The 19,340-nt window shown below is 43.1% G+C and overlaps 6 protein-coding genes across 6 annotated transcripts; 2 read left to right on the top strand and 4 right to left on the bottom strand.

Annotated features, from left to right (window-relative positions):
* Window positions 1–848: 848 nt before the first annotated feature.
* On the bottom strand, window positions 849–2,730 carry EAF02_003976 (uncharacterized protein; the record flags this gene model as incomplete). Its single annotated transcript, XM_038900024.1, has 4 exons — window positions 849–1,496; window positions 1,550–1,863; window positions 1,950–2,564; window positions 2,637–2,730. 4 exons carry the CDS (start codon window positions 2,728–2,730, stop codon window positions 849–851), a joined length of 1,671 nt encoding a protein of 556 aa, XP_038759731.1.
* Window positions 2,731–4,086: 1,356 nt separating this feature from the next.
* On the bottom strand, window positions 4,087–7,143 carry EAF02_003975 (uncharacterized protein). Its single transcript, XM_038900023.1, has 2 exons — window positions 6,084–7,143; window positions 4,087–6,029 (listed from the first exon to the last, which is right to left on the bottom strand). Exons 1-2 carry the CDS (start codon window positions 6,719–6,721, stop codon window positions 4,571–4,573), a joined length of 2,097 nt encoding a protein of 698 aa, XP_038759730.1. The 5' UTR covers window positions 6,722–7,143; the 3' UTR covers window positions 4,087–4,570.
* A 1,828-nt stretch (window positions 7,144–8,971) lies between these two features.
* Window positions 8,972–10,357, bottom strand: EAF02_003974 (uncharacterized protein; the record flags this gene model as incomplete). The annotated part of the gene is made up of 1 exon (XM_038900022.1): window positions 8,972–10,357. One exon carries the CDS (start codon window positions 10,355–10,357, stop codon window positions 8,972–8,974), a length of 1,386 nt encoding a protein of 461 aa, XP_038759729.1.
* Window positions 10,358–11,185: 828 nt separating this feature from the next.
* Window positions 11,186–13,255, bottom strand: EAF02_003973 (uncharacterized protein; the record flags this gene model as incomplete). The annotated part of the gene is made up of 2 exons (XM_038900021.1): window positions 11,186–11,528; window positions 11,580–13,255. 2 exons carry the CDS (start codon window positions 13,253–13,255, stop codon window positions 11,186–11,188), a joined length of 2,019 nt encoding a protein of 672 aa, XP_038759728.1.
* Window positions 13,256–13,795: 540 nt separating this feature from the next.
* Window positions 13,796–15,071, top strand: EAF02_003972 (uncharacterized protein; the record flags this gene model as incomplete). The annotated part of the gene is made up of 2 exons (XM_038900020.1): window positions 13,796–14,190; window positions 14,248–15,071. The coding sequence occupies exons 1-2, from the start codon at window positions 13,878–13,880 to the stop codon at window positions 15,069–15,071; spliced, it is 1,137 nt and encodes a 378-aa protein (XP_038759727.1). The 5' UTR covers window positions 13,796–13,877.
* A 1,538-nt stretch (window positions 15,072–16,609) lies between these two features.
* Window positions 16,610–17,482, top strand: EAF02_003971 (uncharacterized protein; the record flags this gene model as incomplete). Its single annotated transcript, XM_038900019.1, has 1 exon — window positions 16,610–17,482. One exon carries the CDS (start codon window positions 16,610–16,612, stop codon window positions 17,480–17,482), a length of 873 nt encoding a protein of 290 aa, XP_038759726.1.
* Window positions 17,483–19,340: the final 1,858 nt, after the last annotated feature.

Genomic DNA, 19,340 nt, shown 5'->3' with positions numbered 1-19,340 from the left:
CATTTTCCTACAATTTGATGAGGACATCAAGTTCAACATATTGTCTATTATACGGCGTTCGCACATGTAAGACACAGCCTCACGCGCTGCACGAATGTGGCGTGGTCTCAGTTATGGAAGCGTGCCACCCGTCATTATTCATTTCGAAATGATTACTGTTTGATGTGAATCATAGATGTTTCTCGTCGCATAGGGTTTGCTTCCCATGAAATGTGGGAGAGATGGCAGGTGGAGAGCTTCCATGAATTTAGAGGTCCAGGCGCGGAGCTGCTGTGGGGAAATCCCACGAAACCACTGTACCCCAGAGCCACAAGCTTTCGCTAATGATATGTTGAGGGATTATTAATCTTAGACTCCCTCGAGACTCCTTCATACTAATGGCAAAATTATCAACAGGACACACAGCACTGGCCAAATGTTCAACTCCTATTGCATTTACCTACATTCTTGGTCTCAACTCTCTTCGATCTATATCACTTATTTCCAGGGGACTACCTGTGCCAGATTGAACAAGCAATGATAAGCACTTGAAGGACATGTGTAGTGGTGTTCAGACATTGGAATCACTCATTCGCAACCTGAGCGACGACATATACCTCCTTTGGAAAGTTATCTCCGTTGTATATCATGGAAACTAACGACGGGTTCAATACGATTTCACATCGTCTGGCTTTCTTTCCATAGTGATTTCTAACATTCGATATCATTTCAGATCTTGAATCTTTACGGCTCAAATCACATTAGAATATTCGGCACTGCTGTGAAAATGACAATCAAACAATCGATATCCGCTAACTCAATCACCTTCTCCGAAAATAAAAGGTCTTTCCCGTCTTAAGTTATCAAAACTACAGTTTTGCAATCTTACCCTCCCCTTCCTTCTTAATCTGATCTTTAAAAACTCTCCTCAAGATCTTTCCACTAGCACTTTTCGGAATACTCTCCACCCATCTCACTCCCCCTCTTAATCTCTTATAATCCGCCACTTTACCCCCTAACCACTTCTCAACCTCCCTCCCTTCTCTTTCTCCATACACTTTCCTATCTTCCTTTCCCACACTCCCCTTCCCAACCAAAAATCCAACCGGAACCTCCGTTTCCCGCTCTTTATCAAAAACTCCGACAACACAACAATCTTCCACCCACTCATGTTCAACTAACACCCCTTCCAACTCTGCTGGCGCAACCTGATATCCCTTATGCTTGATCAACTCTTTGACACGATCTGTTATGTACATATTTCCGTGTGCATCTTGAAATCCTATATCCCCCGTTTTGAAGAACGGATATTTTGATTTCAAAGAGGGAGAAGAAGCAACCAAAGCCGTAGAAGTAGCATCCGGATTATTATGATAACCCAAAAACACATTGGGGCCCGAAATCCAAATTTCTCCCTCTTCACCCACAGGCACTTCAATATTCGACGGCGACATGAATTTGACAATTTGATTTGCCAAGGGTGGTCCCACCGATCCGAGACCATTATCATATTCGAGCTTTTTCAAAGCGTTAGCAAGCTTTGATTGTTCATGTCAAAATCTCATCGTACCTGTATATGAGTCACCGGACTCGTCTCACTTAACCCATACGCTTGCCGTACCCCAACTCCCAGTCTCTCTTTCACCATGTGAATCAACTCTCTACTCAACGGTGCAGCACCTGCTACAATATTTCCTAAGCTACTGATATCATATTCTTCCACCATTGGACTTTTCGCTAGATGTAAGACTATCGGCGGTGCGACGTATGTGTATGTGATTTTGAATTCTTGAATCAAAGAAAGGAAGGTGGGAAGAGAGAAAGATTTCATGACTATGGTAGGAATTCCGAGATAGCAGGGAAGATGGACGAGACATTGAAGACCTGTGACTGTTAGACCAGCCGAGAAAAATGCTCATTGCGTGCAACAAATAATAGAAACAAAATTGAAGAGACAAAAGACAACATACCATACGCGTGAAAAAATGGCAAAACACTCAAAATTCGATCACGATCCCATCTCATCAACTTCCCCTCCCTCGAAGCTACTTGCATCAAATTCGCCACCACATTCCTATGAGTCAACATTACCCCCTTTGGCAATCCCGTCGTTCCAGAACTATACACCAAGTACGCCAAATCCTTCTCAGGGTCTACCTTAACCCTCTTCTCACCTCTCCCCTCATCCTTCATAAAAATATCCCGAATCTCCCTTTCCCCTTCAGGAACCTCACCACCTTGCACCAATATCTCAATACACCTCCCAGTTTCCTTCGCAATATTATCCACGCATTCCCTTACCCTCCCCACCAATTCCCCCGTCGTGACAATAATCTTCGCCCCACAATCTCTCAAGTGATGCGTCAATTCCCGTTTCGTATATACCGGATTTGCAGGACTGACTATCCCACCTACATAATGCGTTCCCCACATAGTAATAGGAGTATCGATATTATTTTCCGAGAAAAGAGCCAGGACATCGCCTTTCTCAAAGGAGTAATGGTGGCGAAGACCGAGGCCAAAAGAGATGGTTTGGGATTTGATAGAGGAGTAGGTGTGTGAAGAGGTGGAGGAGGCGTAGAGGACTAAAGTGTATTTATTAGTTTTCTCTTCATTTTTCAGGTTTTGGAAAAGTAATGGAAGAAGAGAGGAAATACCTTGATCATCCGAAAATGGTTTATCCTCCCGTTCAAACAATATACTCCAGAGATCCATCTCTGGAATTTCGATCTCTTCATAGAAATCCGACATCTTATCTTCTCTCCGAGATATATTCGACTTCTCACCCGACTTTCCAGTAAACCCCCGATCAATAATTGAGATAACAACCTCGTCGAGATGAGTGAAGATGTCGAATCAACGCAAACCCGAGAATCTTTCTCTACTATCCTTCCCTACTGTAAGCAGTGCGAACACCCTAGTTGAAGAGAATCCCTAGAATAGAAAATAATCTCCTGAACCTATCACCCTCCTGTCCAAACTTTCAGACTTCCTTTAGTACTTATCAATATCAAGATCAAGATCAAAATTTCACCAAATCCTTACTCCAATAATCCCATTCCATTCATCCCCTTGCAAATTCCTAATTAATCTAATTCCTTATAGTTAGTTCTTTAAAATATCTAATCTCTCAATCTCCATTCCAAAAATCTCAAAATCCTCACTCAATACATAAATACACATAGATACACATAGATACACAAGTAAAACCACATTTACTTCCACAAACCTCCAAATCCAATCCCCCAAAAGTTCCCACCCCCCAACCTATATACAAAAACTCCTCAGCAGTAGCATCCCCTAGCATCCCCTAGCATCCCCAGCACCCCTCAGCACCCCTCAGCACCCTCACCATTTCATCCCTGCCAAACCTCTACCCCCAACCAACAACCCACAAGCCCCTTCCCCGAATGACAAATAAAGATCCAACCCGAGGTAACCTTAACCCCCTAACCTACCAAGACTCAAGACTCAAGCCCCAACCCCACACACGCCACACACGACACACACCCTCTCAACCCCGCTACCCCCTACCCCAGACACAGACCCGGACCATAGGCAAGCAGGCAAGTTCAACCGGAACATTCCCATTGATTCCCATTCCCATCCCCATTCCCACTTCCCTCCAGCTCTCACTCTCACTCTCGCTCTCATTGATCACCTACAAACTATTACAACCCATCATTACAATCCATCATTACAATCCATCATTACAATCCATCATTACAATCCATTACAACCCATCATCATAATCCCAAAATAAATACCTACCTACAAATAAATACCTATCTACCTCCCTACCTACCTACCTATCTACCTACCTACCCACCTACCCACCTATCTATCTAAATGAATATTCAATTCCACATCTCCACCTCAACATCACACTTCACATCTTGAAGCTAGGTGATAGGTACCTACTACCTAGATAGCAACACACAGTACCTAGCCAACCCAACCCAGTAACCAAATCTCGAAAAAGATTCCTCTCTTCTCCTCTCCATTCTCTATACTTCTACGATACTTGCATACACACTAACAAACCCAACCCAAAAGAAAGGCTCACCACTCACCACCCTCCTCATCATCACATCAAGAGCCACACTGTAATATAATCGATATATAAAATTTCTAACATCGTAATTAAAAAGACAAAGATAAAAACCATTGGGTATATATACTCCTATTCATCGCAACCATACACATTCATCATCCATATCATCCATCACTCCCAAAATCATGGGACACCATAAAATAAATTCATAATAAACATCCCTCACAGTCTCCAGACCCAAATAACCCTCCAAATAACCTTTCCCGATAATCCAGCCAACGAAAAATCCTAAGAGGTCAACGGCCTAAAAGCGTCAATTCCACCCATTAGTTAATCCAGCCGGGACCATTATATTAAAGTTCTTTCATCCATTCCTAAGCGCCAATGCTCAGTCCCTGAATTTTGAACAAGATGAGATGATTCAAATCACACAACCTTCACAATAATCGTACATATATGTCGAGAAAGTGTAATAATGCCACAAAAATTGTTGTGATAAGAAAACAAAAGATGGAAGCTTCTAAAATTCATGAAGCTTCACTCAAAAACAGCTTCCAGGCCGAGAGCTGGAGACTTCATTGATTGAGGCCATGGTATCGGTGGCATGGCTGCGAATTGCACGCCCTCTGCATTAGTGAGCTTCTTTCGTTCTACCTCTTCGACTAAGTACCATCTCCGCGTGAGTCGTGATTTTCTTTCTATGAACAGCGTCATTATTCCTTCTTCTTCTCTGCTATGCATCTCCTCTAGAGCCTCTAACTCTTGATTCTGTTTGACCATTAGATTTTTAAGTTCTTCGTCTTGACGAATGATTAAGTTTTCCATTTGTTTCGCTTGCTTGTCCCGCATGACGTTAATCCTGCTCTGATGTAAACGGCCCAAGTCGTCCCGAATATTGTATTGCTGCCCAAGCTCTCTAAGATCTTTCTCGGTAACGATTCTTTGTACATCATAACCACCAGAACTTCTACCAAGTCCACTGCAGTAAGCTTCCATATGCTTTAAACGGATTTGCACGCTTCTTTCGCTCTGCTTTAAAGTGGCTCTCAGCTCCATCTCAGCAGCGACTTGCCGATCTTCTAGATGCGTCGAGGTCCTTTGATGGCGTTCTTTCATTTTTGTTGAGAGCTCACCGTAGCGATCCAAAATATCAATTTTAGCTCGACCGTGTCGCGTCCACATGATCCACTTCATTTTTCTCTCGAAGGCGCAAAATCGGTCTCTCTCATTGATCTGACAAGCCCGAAGGGCGTTCAGTGTGGCATTCTTTCTGGTCCGTTCTTCGGCCGCTGCACGTTCCTCTGCTTCTAACTTCTCTGCTTCTTCCCTCGCTAACTTTGCGTTCTCCTCTTCTGCAATTCGCTGCTCTTCTTCGAGACGTCGACGTTCAAGCATTTCCTCGCCATTACAATAATTTGGACAGCCAACCGATGGATCCCACACAGCCCCACAAATGTAACAGAATTGGGCTTTACACCGGCAAGTGATATGACTACAACCTTGAGATAATTCTACCAGAGTTCTACATTTGTAACAGCGACGCCATCCCGCATTCTTTGCCATTCTCAAAACAGCTTCTAATTCGTAATCTTCAGGACAATCTTGGCCACCTGGATGTGCCGCACGCTTGCATATCGAACAAGCTTTCTCTCCACAAGTTCGACAAACCACCTCAAACGGCTGCTTGGGATCAATTTTACCAAGTGTCGGAATAAACTCACCGCAGGAAGTATTTGGACAGAAAATCCTGGCTTCCCATGGTGTACTGAATTGAACAACGCTTTTCATGAATAAACTCTGTTCTTCTTTATCCAGGACCGATTTGATTGTGTTTCCTGGTATAGCTTGGCTGCAACATCTGGGTGGCATCTTCGATTCTTCCTTGCAGCCTTGGATGGCCAGAACTCGAAGGCATTTTTCGCAATAATTGTGAGCACATGGAAGTGTACGCAACGTGCTAGAATTCTTGAACTCTTCCCGACAACAGATGCAAGAGCTAAAAAATTAGCACTTTTCCTTTCGCTTTTTGTCTTCGAGAACATATACTCACATTACTTGTTCCCCAGAGGTTTTGGGCTTGCGGCGGAAGCGGGTTTTGATTCCATTCTTGATGCTGATATAAGAGCGTTTCGAGGATACCGAAAAAAGGGATGGCGCTGATTCCGGGGAACTGACAGGTATCGGCGGAGGTAATGGGTGCTTATTTTGAGCATCGATCTGCTTTACAAATTTCTCGTAATCATGAAATGATAAACTTCTCCTTGCCGTAGGTCTTTTCCATGCTTGTGGTAATGATGAAATGTCCAAATGTTCATCCGATGATCTCGACGTTAATCCTGTAGAATCGCTTTCTTGAGATAAGGACGAAGTGGTATGTGTGTGATGCGATTGATTGAAAGGGGATTCGCATGGAGGACTATCGATTCTTTCGTCTGCGGAAGGACCCGTTATCGAAATTCCCAAATTTTCTGCCTCTTTGTTCAATCTTTCGTCGAATTGCATCTCCGTCGGTATTAGCCCGTCCAACTGTAACACCTCGCGGAAATAATCATCGTCATTGTATTCGATAGGCGGTGCAGCCTCGTATTGCATGTCAAGATGAGATCTGGCGCGCAATGCTGGTAACATTGTTGAAAACCCTTCTCTCTCAACGCGAAGGCAGTTTCTGGCTCTGCGATCGACACTCATACATATCTAAGGTTGGATGGATCGATTGAGATATGGAACGACTGATATAGAACCGGGTGGCCAGTGGGGTTGGGGTTGGGCGATAGACAGCAAGGGTCAATCAATGATGGATGGACCAAGCAAGGCGGGAAAAGCCGATTTGAAATTTGATTTAAGAGATATTCGGAGAATTGTTTGCAAGGAATAAAGTGCTAAGGGTCTTAGAAATTGTGAGGGAATATGACCGTAGCAGTGTTTGATAACAAAAATCTTTTCTTCCTTTCTCATGTAGTTAGCAACACCAAGCAAACATGTAGAGATTTGTGTTGAAAATCTCCCAAAGTTAGGTAGACGATGGACCAAACGATTTATTAGGTAGGGGTGGTGAGTAGTATGAGAAGAAAAACGATGAAAGTTCGGCTTCCAAGATTTAACGATGAAGGGGTAGAGTAGAGACATGCATCTGGTGTGCTAATCTGTTCTGTCAACGCCGCCAATCGCCCGGCTGCAGGAATAATAATTGCGAATGGGGCAAGACCATGAATCGCACACGTTTATTGGCAGGCGCCTCTTTCCTGTCCGGAAGGAACGCACCCAGATGATCCATTAATGACACTACCTCGACTACCAAAGGATTAGGTAGATATAAGAGAACCACTTTGTGACTATAAAATAGTTTCTATACTACCCTTTCCTAGTCACACTGCACTACACCACATTCCTTTTTCTTATTCCTTCTAGACGAGCTAGTTACAAGATAGACACAGCAAGGAAAAACTCTATCTGAAGGAAAGTATTTGATGGTATATCCGTTCTCGCTGTGCAGTCAGTAAGTATAGTTTAGCAATCATTCCTGATTGTTCCAGTATTCTACTCATATCAAACTCAGACACGCCATTCTCCTTCCCCCTTTGGGTTGGCGTATTAGACAGCTACCGATATGATATCAGATGAGCTCTGAAGTATAAAGTATAGACGATTCAGTTCAACCGCCCACTTCATCCAGGAACAACACACACCTGATTCGTTCACCGCATGTGCTCTTCGAGCTATAGTGTTAGGACTTTAGACTCTCTCCATACATACCAGCCTCCAGCTAATTTCTCAACCAAAGGATTTCTCACACATGAATAGTACCAATATTAGTCATTTTCATTTCGAATCAACGATCATCTATCTAAAAACACTCTAACAAGTATTATATCAACCCAATCTCCAATCTCCTACCTACTCGAATAGTATATAAACTAATCTACAAAATACAATAAACAACACTAGCCCACCAAAACTCTCCGATCGATCGGGATATATAGAGTATAGAGTATTATAGACCCCTCAATAGAACACACATCCCCGTCCCTACTCGATAACTGGGTACTTACAGTTCGTTCACATTCATCCCCCATCCCCAATTCCAAATTCCAAATTCCAAATTCAAGAGAGATGAAGGATGTCTTATTCTTATTCTATGAGTAATAAACATATCAATCCATCCATCCATCATCGTCCACATAATACCCACAATATTGTCCACTCCACCACTCCACCACTCTACCAACAACACAAACAAAATCTTTCTCTATCGTTTGTTCCAGGCACCATTCAGATGGGTGTCAAAAAATCGCACGATGATTTCGCGTTCAGACCGAGGTGCACCGCAATCGAAAATCAGAGGGGCTTTAAGATATACATTAGAGAGGCGTGTCTGATCAGCATGGCGCAAACCTGTAGCCTCTTACAAGTGCACAGCATGACACTATTCGCTAGCTACCCTCAGCATTGTCACAAGCGGATGATTGAACTAAACATGGCACGTTCCCCGGATCTGCATGGCCGTTTGCTTTGACAAATGAACCAACCGATCTAGATATATTGAAAGATTTTACCGAGGCCTACACAGTACAGTTTGACGATCATAGCTAAGAAGAGTATGTGACAACGGCAATTATAATTCTACAAGGCTTCGAGGCGTCCTGCAAATTGAAGGAAGTATACACGTAGATCTAGATGGTTAAATAAGTATTGTATTTGACATGCCATCCTATTAAAGCATACGAGCAGCAAAAGAAATTCGCTTGTAAGCTCAGTTGTTCACCATGTCCAATGTGAGACGTTCATCCTACCTGGATATGGTAGGAACACCAATCAGTCCCACGAGGTTGGTACATCTAGTTAACGTGACCATTTCTCCTCTCATCGTCATACCAAGTGACAGAGGGCATCTGTGACGAGGATGCGTTTGTTGTTTGTTTACAAAACAAAGTTTAATCTCTACCTTTCCCGTTTGTTAGGGGTGTTGATATGAGATGTGTGTAATGCTTCAACGGCAGGAATAATCAAACTTTCAATCTCAATCTCAGGTTCCCCATCAGGTAGCTCATTTGGATCAAGAGGCTCATCGCCAATATCCCCTCCCCTCGCTGCAGCACCTACTAGATCTTGAACTCCACTGATTGTCCTCTTTCTCTTGGTCCTGGGAACTCTGATCCATTGATCTTTGCTACCGGGCGCTACGAAAACAACTTCCCATTTTCTGGTAGCAAGTAAATTTCCAATGACTAAATGATGCTGGTAGCGGTCCAAGGAGTATTTTGCCTTGTGAACCAGAATTGCGGGATCAGTTTCTAGCTTGAAAGAAACGATCATGCCTTCAGGAGCCCAGCCATCCACAAGATTTTTGAGGAACTTGGGTACAGGATCCAAATCGACAATTAGACGCTTGCTCCGTGGTACCGCTGGAGAAGAATCGAAATTATCAAAAGCTTCCTCGTCCTCTCCATTGCCCTTATCTTCACTTCCATTTTCAGGTGTATTTGTATCCGTTGCATTTGTAGATTGTATTTTGTGTTCCGCCATACGTTGTGGAGGCACGAAGAAATCCGACACAGCGGCAGCCAAATACAATAACCCGCGAGGACCCAACGGGCGCATAAGTTGCGCAATCTCTCGAAGGATGAACAAGTAATCTGTAATTGTCGTAAACGGTAACGTCAAGAGTAAATTCTTCGACTTGGCCGCATTGTACTGTCTAAGAACCTTCAACATCTTCTCGCGGTATTCATCGTTTGCGACCACGCTTCCATCAGGTCCTTCGTGAAGGAAATCGAGGAAACAATCCGTAGCATGACTATAATGGCGCGAATAAGGTTGAAGACTGAATTGACGATGGAGAAAGATAACCGCGTAGCCTGATTCCAGGAAATATTCGGCAGAAGTAGCCCCTCGCGTTCCTGCACTAAAATTGTCTATAAATCGCACCGTCTGTCGCTCCAATGGGACAGTTGTTCCTCCTGATGTAACCAATACCACACGCCTGCCAGCAGCTGCGTGGAAATTGATGAATTCTTCTGCAAGAGAGGTATGCTTTTCAAGGGTCGCTGGTGGAGGATTCTCCGAAAAGTAATCCCGTTCCGCGATTTCCGCGGTGTTGTCTCGTGCCAAGACTGGCATTGAGCTAGATGTCGACATGGTATCTTGTGAGCTAGAGGAAAAGATTGAGGAGGTCGGTGATGAAGGTCGCGGACTTGAGAGGTTGAAGGAAAGTGTGAAGGTCGAGCTTGATGGTGGGGTTGATATTAATTTTGGGGATGTTGTTGCGGGGTTCGCCAGCCCCTGTTCAAAAGCATCTCTAATAGGCGTTGTAAGCTGCGACGACATTTTATCAGTATTCTATTAACTACTCATAAACTTCTTGAATGCGGACCAGCAACTTACCTTTATAATACTGACTTACAAGATATTTGAAACTCCGGCTTTCCTCTTGACCTCGGTCGCCGGTTGTATCGGAGGTCTGTTTTGGTAATTCCGGCGTCCGGATAGAGGACCCATGTGGGAATGTTACCTTTTTGTTTCGTAAGAAGATCGATCATCCCTACATTGTACAATACTAGTTTTGAAAGCCAAAGAGCCAACTTTCTACAATCTATGAATTGTGGAAAGCTGACGATACCGACGTCGTACGCAACTTTGGCGTTGGCGGAGGCTTGCGTGGATGAAGCTGTGATTGTCATTGGACTTTGGATATCTGCAAAAGTCGGTCTAAAGTCTACGAACACAACGTCTCATGTCTTTGTATGTCGAAGGGAGAAATTGGTACAACTCATGACACAAGAGATTTTCTTCGAGACGCTCAGATCCTTCCTACTCAGCTCCGGCTGACAGGCGGGTCTAGGATGGTCGGAATAGCTGTATAGATACCACCACTCTAGGTGACCAGCAGCACGATACTTTGTGTAACAAGTAGCTCGAAATCTCACATCATCAGAGAGCCCCTTTGGTCGACTATCCAAGGTATTCATTATGTGGACGTAGATACAGCATCGCTATCAATAAGTTCATTTCTATTTTCATACTTGCATAGCTGTTCATAGATACCATTCTCGCTGCCGCCTATCATCCCTCTCATTGTCGATCAAAAATACATGTCTATTCTACAACTTTTACATATAATGGCATTTCTTGCCGCCCGTCTTATCTTAGCACCAATTAGTTACTGCCCTCGCTGATTCTCCAAGCTCTTAATGGTAGCGCTTGTAATTTCAGGGCTGCTGGTTTGATGTATCCCCAAAATGTAACAGCTCCAAAAATGATACAAATAATATTCACAACATAGTATCCATCTCTCTCGATGTCACAAATGCCCCCTCCAGATAAACATCGATCTTTCTCGGCAGCCAAGGCGCAGGAGAAGGTAGATGTGATGAGAGGCCCCTTGAGATCAGCAGCGAGTTTATAATCGGATCCTGGTGGAATACATGTAGCAGTGGTGAAGTAATCAACAAGCTTAAGGACAAAGAAACGAGGGAATGTACCGCCCAAGTTAGAAACGCTGTTTGTTATTAGTAAAATGAAAATTTAAATTGAAAATAGGGGTGCTTACGTAGCGAGCAATGTCATATAAGTTCCACCAATGACGGGATCCGCAATCCTGGCATGGAAAGCTGAGATGGCCACAAACATAACAGTATTGGTAAATGTCGAGAAGATATGTTCCGCAATAATGACAAGTAGATACCAAGTATCGACTCCGTTAGCGGGAAAGATAACAACCGTGATTTGAGCAATAACAGCAGCAATCAAACGACCGACAAACCCCCAACACCATAGGCGTAAAGGTGTGTAGGATGTCGACCATTTTCCGGCGTAGTACCCCAACCCAATCTCGAAGGGGAAGTCAATAAGAACTGTCAAAGCCATATCTTCTTGACTGAATCCTTTGTCTATGAGTTTGAGATTTGTAACTCCATCATTAGCTTGGAAACCAATCTTCGCAATCAAGTGGATAATGATGATCGTTTGAATATTCTTGAGCTTGAGAACTCCCCACATAACCTTGTAAACATCCCAGATTCCATCCTCGTTCTTGGTTTTCTCTTCACGCTTCAAAAGCGCGAGGCCAAGAGTAACAATTATGTATGTCCAACCCCAGAATGTGAGGTATCCTCCCAAAGTCATAACTCCTTCGTCAAGGGGAGTCTTTCGGAACCATTTGTTGGCGAAATCTGGGGCATTAAAAGCTAGGAAAACTGTGAAAGACATGAATTGTCCAGCTGTCAATCCTACGGTCTGGGCGGTCGATGCATATGAAATGTTTCCCGGCGACAATAAGGTGAGAGCCCATCCATCGACGGCGATGTCTTGTGTGGCGCACATAAATACCAAAAAGAACCACCATCCAGTGAAACCCCAAATTCCTGCTCCATCATTTGCTCCAGCTGTGATCATCATTTCCTTAATCTGAGAACCTAGCCATATCATTCCTAATCCTGATAGCATTTGGATTGGCATGATCCAACTCTTTCTTCTTCCTACTTTAGGACTCCATATTGCATCCACTATTGGACTCCAGAGGAGCTTCAAAGAGTATGGATATGAAGCTAAGCTGAAAACTCCCAAAGCGCTGTACGACATGTGTGGTTTGAGTAGAAAAGGTACCGAGCCGGTCGCGAGACCCATTGGAACACCCTGCAAGAAATATAATAGGACTAGAAGAAGAAAGTTCCGTTTGTCCTGCATTGGCAATTCGGAAAACCCATGGTTGTTGAGGGTAGGAGTCTTTGGTATAGGATCATCTAACGTAAAAGACTCGCGCGACATGAGATTCGCAGTCACCCCAGGAGAGTCGAGGTTCGCATTTTTGCGGCGGTACTCGACGTTGCCATTCATACTGCCCTTTTGTGATTGAGAGTCTTCACCTCTTGTGGCAGAGGAAGAGCCAAGTGGCTCTGGAACTTTGCCTTTACGAGAGCGAGTACCCATAGAATCCGATTCAATAACCTCTTCCTCGTCTTCGTCTGTAGAATCTTGATCCCCGAGTAAATGTTTCGAGTCTTCTGCCTGTGTTGCGCCGTGCAAATCCAAATGCAAATGAGGTTTAGATTTAGATTTAGAAGAGGAAACGTTTCTGTGGCGTGAAGTAGCTGTTGATAAATCGTCTAGTTCTTGCGCGTAGGAAAATTGAGGATCGTGATGTACAGGTAGATGAGAATGACGTGGATTATCTGAAGTAGATTGAGAAGGTAATGAAGGAAGTGTATCACCCAATGGAGTAGGCATCCATATAGTAACTTGGATTGAGAAAACTCCAGAGGTCTTGTTGGCCTCTAAAGTGTCCTCTTTTAAATTTACTCGAAGCTTTAGTTTCGTTAGTGGTAGTTTGTACGAGATAGTGGATTGATTGATTGATTGATTGATTGATTGATTTGATTGATTTGATTACTCAAGATCCCATTCCTGCGGCGAAAGAGCCATGGGCACAGGCTTTAAGGCTCGATTTTTCAGGGTACGAGGGTGCGAGGCTGCTTCTGAAACGAAATGTGGCTTCTTCGGCGAACAACGGCGCTGAGGGACTGAGAGACTGAGGGACTGAGGGACTGTACAAAGGATTCGAAGAGAAAAAGGTTTGGGAATGTCAAAGAGTTGCATGGGAAAGAAGGAGAGGAGGGAGTGAAAGTCTATCAATAGATATATATATATCCCTTACTTTTTAAGAGAATCTATCCATCTACTCTGGAACCGTGTTTTGCTTACTCGTACTACCCAGAGAGACATAATACATCTGAGATCAGAACCATAGGGATTGGGAAGAAAAAGTCTAGGCTATAAATTTAGGGTAATCAAATGCCTAAAACAAACAATGCTATCCCCCACGAAACACGTGAAATGGCGATGAAATGGCATGCGACGCGACAAACATGAAAATCAATATCAATATCAATATCAATATCAATATCAACATCACCATCAACATCGCCATCACCATCCAAACATCAACAAACATCCCGAGCACAGAGTGGGAAAGAAACATATTTCCGATAACTTATCCTACACATTGATACCTCCACCACCAATCATGAGAAGTTCACGCTCTTCCCCACAATCCGTGGGCTTCAATTCGAATTCAAACATGGACATAACGGAAGAAATTATTAGTCCTCAAGACGCGGCTAGCATAGAATTAGATAATGAAATAGCTTCACTACAGGAACAAAGTGAATCACATTGCCCCATCTCAATTCTACCATGACATATAGCTAATCAATCCACAGTTGCATCATTAAAAGATCAACGTCGCCTTCAAACGGCTACTATCCTCTCTTCTCAAGCTTCGAAATCCATTTTGTCGAATTTACGAAAGTCTTCCTCCAAAACGAAATCCCCCCAGTTTACTACTCCCACAGACTCCGATCCACTACTTGCGACTTCGGCAGCTCAAACAACCCATAATCTCGAGAATCTATATCGCGCATGCGCATCAATTACATCCTTCCAAATTCAAGATCCGGACCCGAACGCTGTAGACAATGGGCATGTATTGGGAATTCGAATTGAAGCCAGCAGTTCTGGAAAATTTGTTCGGCCTTATTATGTCATGTTAAATAAGCCATATTCTGGATCAGCAGCACTGAGAATACATCGGCACACAGTGCCTCCATGTATCCCTTTGGCTAGCCTGGCCGCGAAATATTTGCCTGCTCCTAAAGTCGCTGAGGGTATCATCAAAGAGAAACGACAAGATTTGACTGCGTTTGTACGGAAATTACGACGAGAGGTTACAGGTTATCATTTGCGTGTGGCATCCATCAAGCATCTACGAAAAGGGTTCTCTTTGGATGAGAAATTAAGCAGCAAAGGAAAAGAAAAGGAGCGAGAGATCGCAGATATCAGTGCTGCTGATGCAGAAGCAAAGCAAGTGAGGATTGAGTGGATAGATGGCAAGGTCGGTAGATGCGTTGTAGGAATGAATGGGGAAGTCGTCAAATGTGTCATCATCGGAGAGGATGGGCGTGATCGTGAGACGGAAAGAAGGGTGTTGGGCGGCGATAAAAGAATGGAGGGAATCGCTGACAGATTGATGGAAGGTATATATTAAGAGCTTAAATTTGAGCTTGGAGGTTGGGGGATAGAGGAGTTTATTGCTTGTTGTTTACAAATACCCCGGGATTTAAACGGCTCTGCACCACGGCATTCATTAATTTTCACTACAGCTGCTTCTTCCAACTAAGGATAAATGTGATCCATCGCATTGAATGAAGGGCATTTTGCTGAGCTGGAACGTAAGGTATTTGCCGAGTGACAGGGAAACGAGCTTGAAGGCCAGCCGACTTATTCCAAGCACCATATACCATGAAGGGAACTCGGTGACATAAGAGCTCTTGTAGAGATTCTGGAAGGCGCTCTGTAGAACACTTTTAGCGAAGTTTCTGGCTGGCCCAACTTCAATAAATTGACTATTGTTGATGTAAGCCAGACTTTAACTTTGCGGATGATCACATACTTGTATGTGACTTATAGCAACTGAATGACATTTTCGCTAAACATTGAGACAGCAGGCATTCAGCTACACACGCGCGCTCACAGCTGATCGACACTCACCGATCAGAGCACCATCACAAGTATTAAGCTGTCAGTACATCCTCCTTCTTCGCTTCAGTTTCAGATCCTATAGGCTATAGGCCGAAGGACAAGCTGGGGTCGACGGATGAATTGGAAAGTGGGATCACGTGATCATTTCTATACTGATCCAATAACTTAAACCTGATCTCCACAAACTACTCCATAATGGTACTCAATCTATCATGTTTCCTATCAACGCCACTTTTGGCTTTTGTTCTGAAACACTCGCTACTGTATATGGTTCATTTTTAAGTCTTCACTCTCATCCTGTGATGCGCGCGGGTAAAATGTACTGGATGTGCTCCACTTTCCGTCTAATTCCTTCTATTTTCAACAAGGGAGAGACCTTCAAGAGGTCCGAGCTCTAGATAGCTCACTTCTGCGGCAAGGTTAATTCAAAGAAAAGCCAAAGTTCTACTACACATCGTGCCCTGGGATCCTACGTACAAAGCTCACCTCGAATTCGACCATTCGTATGCTACAGCCATTGAGAACTCTCCATTTGAGTCCAGACCCATTCCATCAATGAGTTGCCTCGAAGTCTCCACTCAAGTGAGTAAAGATTCAAGTTCAGAGTTCACACTTGAATGAGGATAAGGACGATGAAATGTAATCAGCCTTATCTATTTATGAATCCTGTTGGCAAGGAAAATCTGCCGGCAGGCCTTCCATAAGGCATTGCCTCCAACAATCAAGGCATTATTTGTATCGGCCTTGTCTATCTGATAATGTATTTCATGCCTCCATTCTCCACTCTTGTAATGATGGCAGGAACAAACCCATCACTACGCGCCGTTTGAATGGATTCTGGTCAACGACCTCAACATAATCTATAATCGCAGTTCTAAGTAGCTCTTCGCGCGTATGAAATTGGTTCATACAATTTAATGACTTTGGAACCTTGAATCGTTCTTTGCTTTCCTTTGTCTTTTCTCACTGCTTAGAATTTGGCCGTCACTTTCTCTATATATATTCCACTCTTATACACGGCCGTCTTGAAGGCCATTTCTCAACATGGATACAACAACTTCTACTTCGCCGTCGATTACATTAGCAGCCGATAGTATAGTGCAAACAAGTACGATAGAAACCACTGTATCGAATACACAATCTACAACTTCATCGCCAACCGGGTCCGGCCAACATGCAACAACAGACTACAACTCTCTCAACATTGCTATAGGAGTCGGAATAGGAGTCGGTATCGCATTGGTTCTTCTGATTATTGCTTGTGTCCCCGTGTTCAAATGGTGGAGACGACGCCGACAGGCTGCTCATGGACAATTTCAATATAATCATCAAGCACCATCGCATCAGTTTCAAACCCAATATCAGAATCAATTTCAGGTGTATCATCAGCCGCCCCGGGATATTCAAGCTCCTTACTTTTATCCAGAGGCAGCTGGCACGAATCGAACTTCTACGATCGGATGTCCGCCGGGCTTTCATCTAGAAACGGCAGATGGTACTTTCCAAACTCCAGCTAATAGACTACCAAATTCTTATCCAGAGAGCGCCGATAGTGCTTATCGAAATCCTTCGAATCGATATACCCCGAACTATTTTCCAGGAGCAGTTGGAGTGAATCAAATTTTTACAAATACATTCCCACCAAACTATTTCTCGGGGGCAATTGGAGCAGATCAGAATTCTGCGAATAGCCTTCCACCAAACTATTCTCTGGAGGCAATTGGAGTGAATCAGAATTTTGCGGATAGAGGTCCTTCCACCCTTTATCCAGAGAGCGTCGAAAGAGTTTATCGAAGTCCTACGAATAGACGTACGGCTGTGTTTGAAATGAGTGATAAGAGGCAGACGGATTCGTGGGTTAAAGAGATGATGATAGCCAATCAAGAAGAGTTATGGATGGAATCACCCATACGATAAGATGATTGGGGATATATGTCTCGTTTTACCGGGGATGAAAAGGTGGGTTGGAATAGATTGCTGTTGTATATATCATATTTCTTTTGTCTCTACTACTGCGAAATTGTAATGCATACATTTAGCGATGGGTTGGGGAGTTGGGATGTTCATACGCGCGAAGGGGAAACTGTTTGTTGGAAAGAGGGGATTCGATGGACGTGATAAGATACCCAGGGATGTTGAAAGATATTAAAATACAATCAAAATTACAAACCTTCCACAGGCCCCCTTCTTTATTTTGTTGATACGCGTACTTCCAGTTTTGCCGCTGCAGAGTAGGATGAAGGCACGTTCGTGGTGTCGTTTTTATATATGGAGACTCTCGACAGATGCAGAGACAAAACTCTTTTATTCGAAAACTCACCATGTAACAGCGTGTTTAAGTGAACTCTACACTGTACAGCACAATTTCTAGTTCACTGCCAGTTCGCAGCCATCTTCAAAACGCTACCTACATTACATTTTCATATTCCTCCTTGCATCTTCTCAAGATCCACACACACACACATCTTCTGCTCTCCATCCCAAACCTGTAAATAGAGTCGAGGAGAGAAGCTATATGATGCATTTTTCTCGGTTGGATTATATAGATCTTTTTGAATATATGAATAATATTGATTGGAGGATGATGTGCAGTGAGTGCAGTACAGTGCAGTGCAGTACAGTGCAGTGCAGTACAGTGAGTGTATTTCATTCAGGATCTTATGAGGAAGCTTTAAGAGGTGTTTTATGATTTGGGTTTTCGTATGGGGTACGATATATACTAGCTTGGGAGTTTTGAATTGGGATGAATATCTTGAGGGAGTAGGGAGTAAAGGAGTGTAGGTTTCTCTTGAAGAACCCCACCGAATTGGGGAATTCTGTTGATAATTGGGGAGAATGTGATTTTATTGTTTGTTTGTTTTTATCATCGAGACGGTACCTGAGATTGAGATTGAGGTTGATATGAGGTTGGTTAGGGATGAGTATGAGTAATAGAACGAGTATTAACGAGTATCTTCTAACCATTCCTCATTTCCTATTATCCTAACTCCTATAACTATTTTTTTCTACTTTGTTTGAGCCCACAGTCAAAATATCACTATACTTTACTATACTATATTGTATTGTGAGAAGGAGAAGAAAAGACTCATATTCTAGAAACATGGAATGAATGAATGAAATGATATCATATCTATGAGTTTGGAGATAGAAAATAATGTAAACTACTTAAATTTCGTAGTGTTCAGATGATTGATCGTCGAGAGATGAATCGATATCGGAACGGGAATGGAATGGGGAGGGGAGTAGGTAGGTAGGTAGGGTGGGTGGGTGGGGGGTGTGAAATGTGGTGGAGATTATTTGGGGTGTTTTGTTTATTTTGTTTTTTTATGTGGGTATAGATAGGTATTTAAGATGGTATGCGTGGATTTCTGATATTTGGTTTGTATAGTTTGTATGGAGATATGATATGATATGTGGGTGTGTGGGTTTGATATTTTAGGGATAGATAGATAGGTAGGTAGTATTATGAATTATGAATAGTATGATCTTGCTTGTTTACTTGCTTGTTTACTTGCTTGTTTACTTGCTTGTTTACTTGCTTGTTTACTTGCTTGTTTACTTGCTTGTTTACTTGCTTGTTTACTTGCTTGTTTACTTGCTTGTTTACTTGCTTGTTTACTTGCCATTTCCACATCTCGATCTTGTTTTCATATGGATATCACACTTGTATATATGTATACATGTATCACTCTTTGGAAAAGGAAGGAAGAATACGTACGTACCTAGTTGGATGATTTTTGTTTCTGGGATGTGAAATGAAATGAATGATGTTGAT

Source organism: Botrytis sinoallii (genome assembly GCF_014898435.1).
Source record: "Botrytis sinoallii strain Bc 23 chromosome Unknown BSIN_006, whole genome shotgun sequence".
Lineage (NCBI taxonomy): Eukaryota > Fungi > Ascomycota > Leotiomycetes > Helotiales > Sclerotiniaceae > Botrytis > Botrytis sinoallii.
Note: the sequence above shows the minus strand (reverse complement) of the source record. Positions and strands in the feature narration are given on the sequence as shown.

Coding starts and splice junctions, on each gene's coding strand:
- EAF02_003975 (XM_038900023.1), bottom strand. CDS start 6,721: ATGAGTGTCGATCGCAGAGCCAGAAACTGCCTTCGCGTTGAGAGAGAA. Junction 6,030..6,083: donor ACCTCTGGGGAACAAGTAAT/GTGAGTATATGT, acceptor CTAATTTTTTAG/CTCTTGCATCTGTTGTCGGG.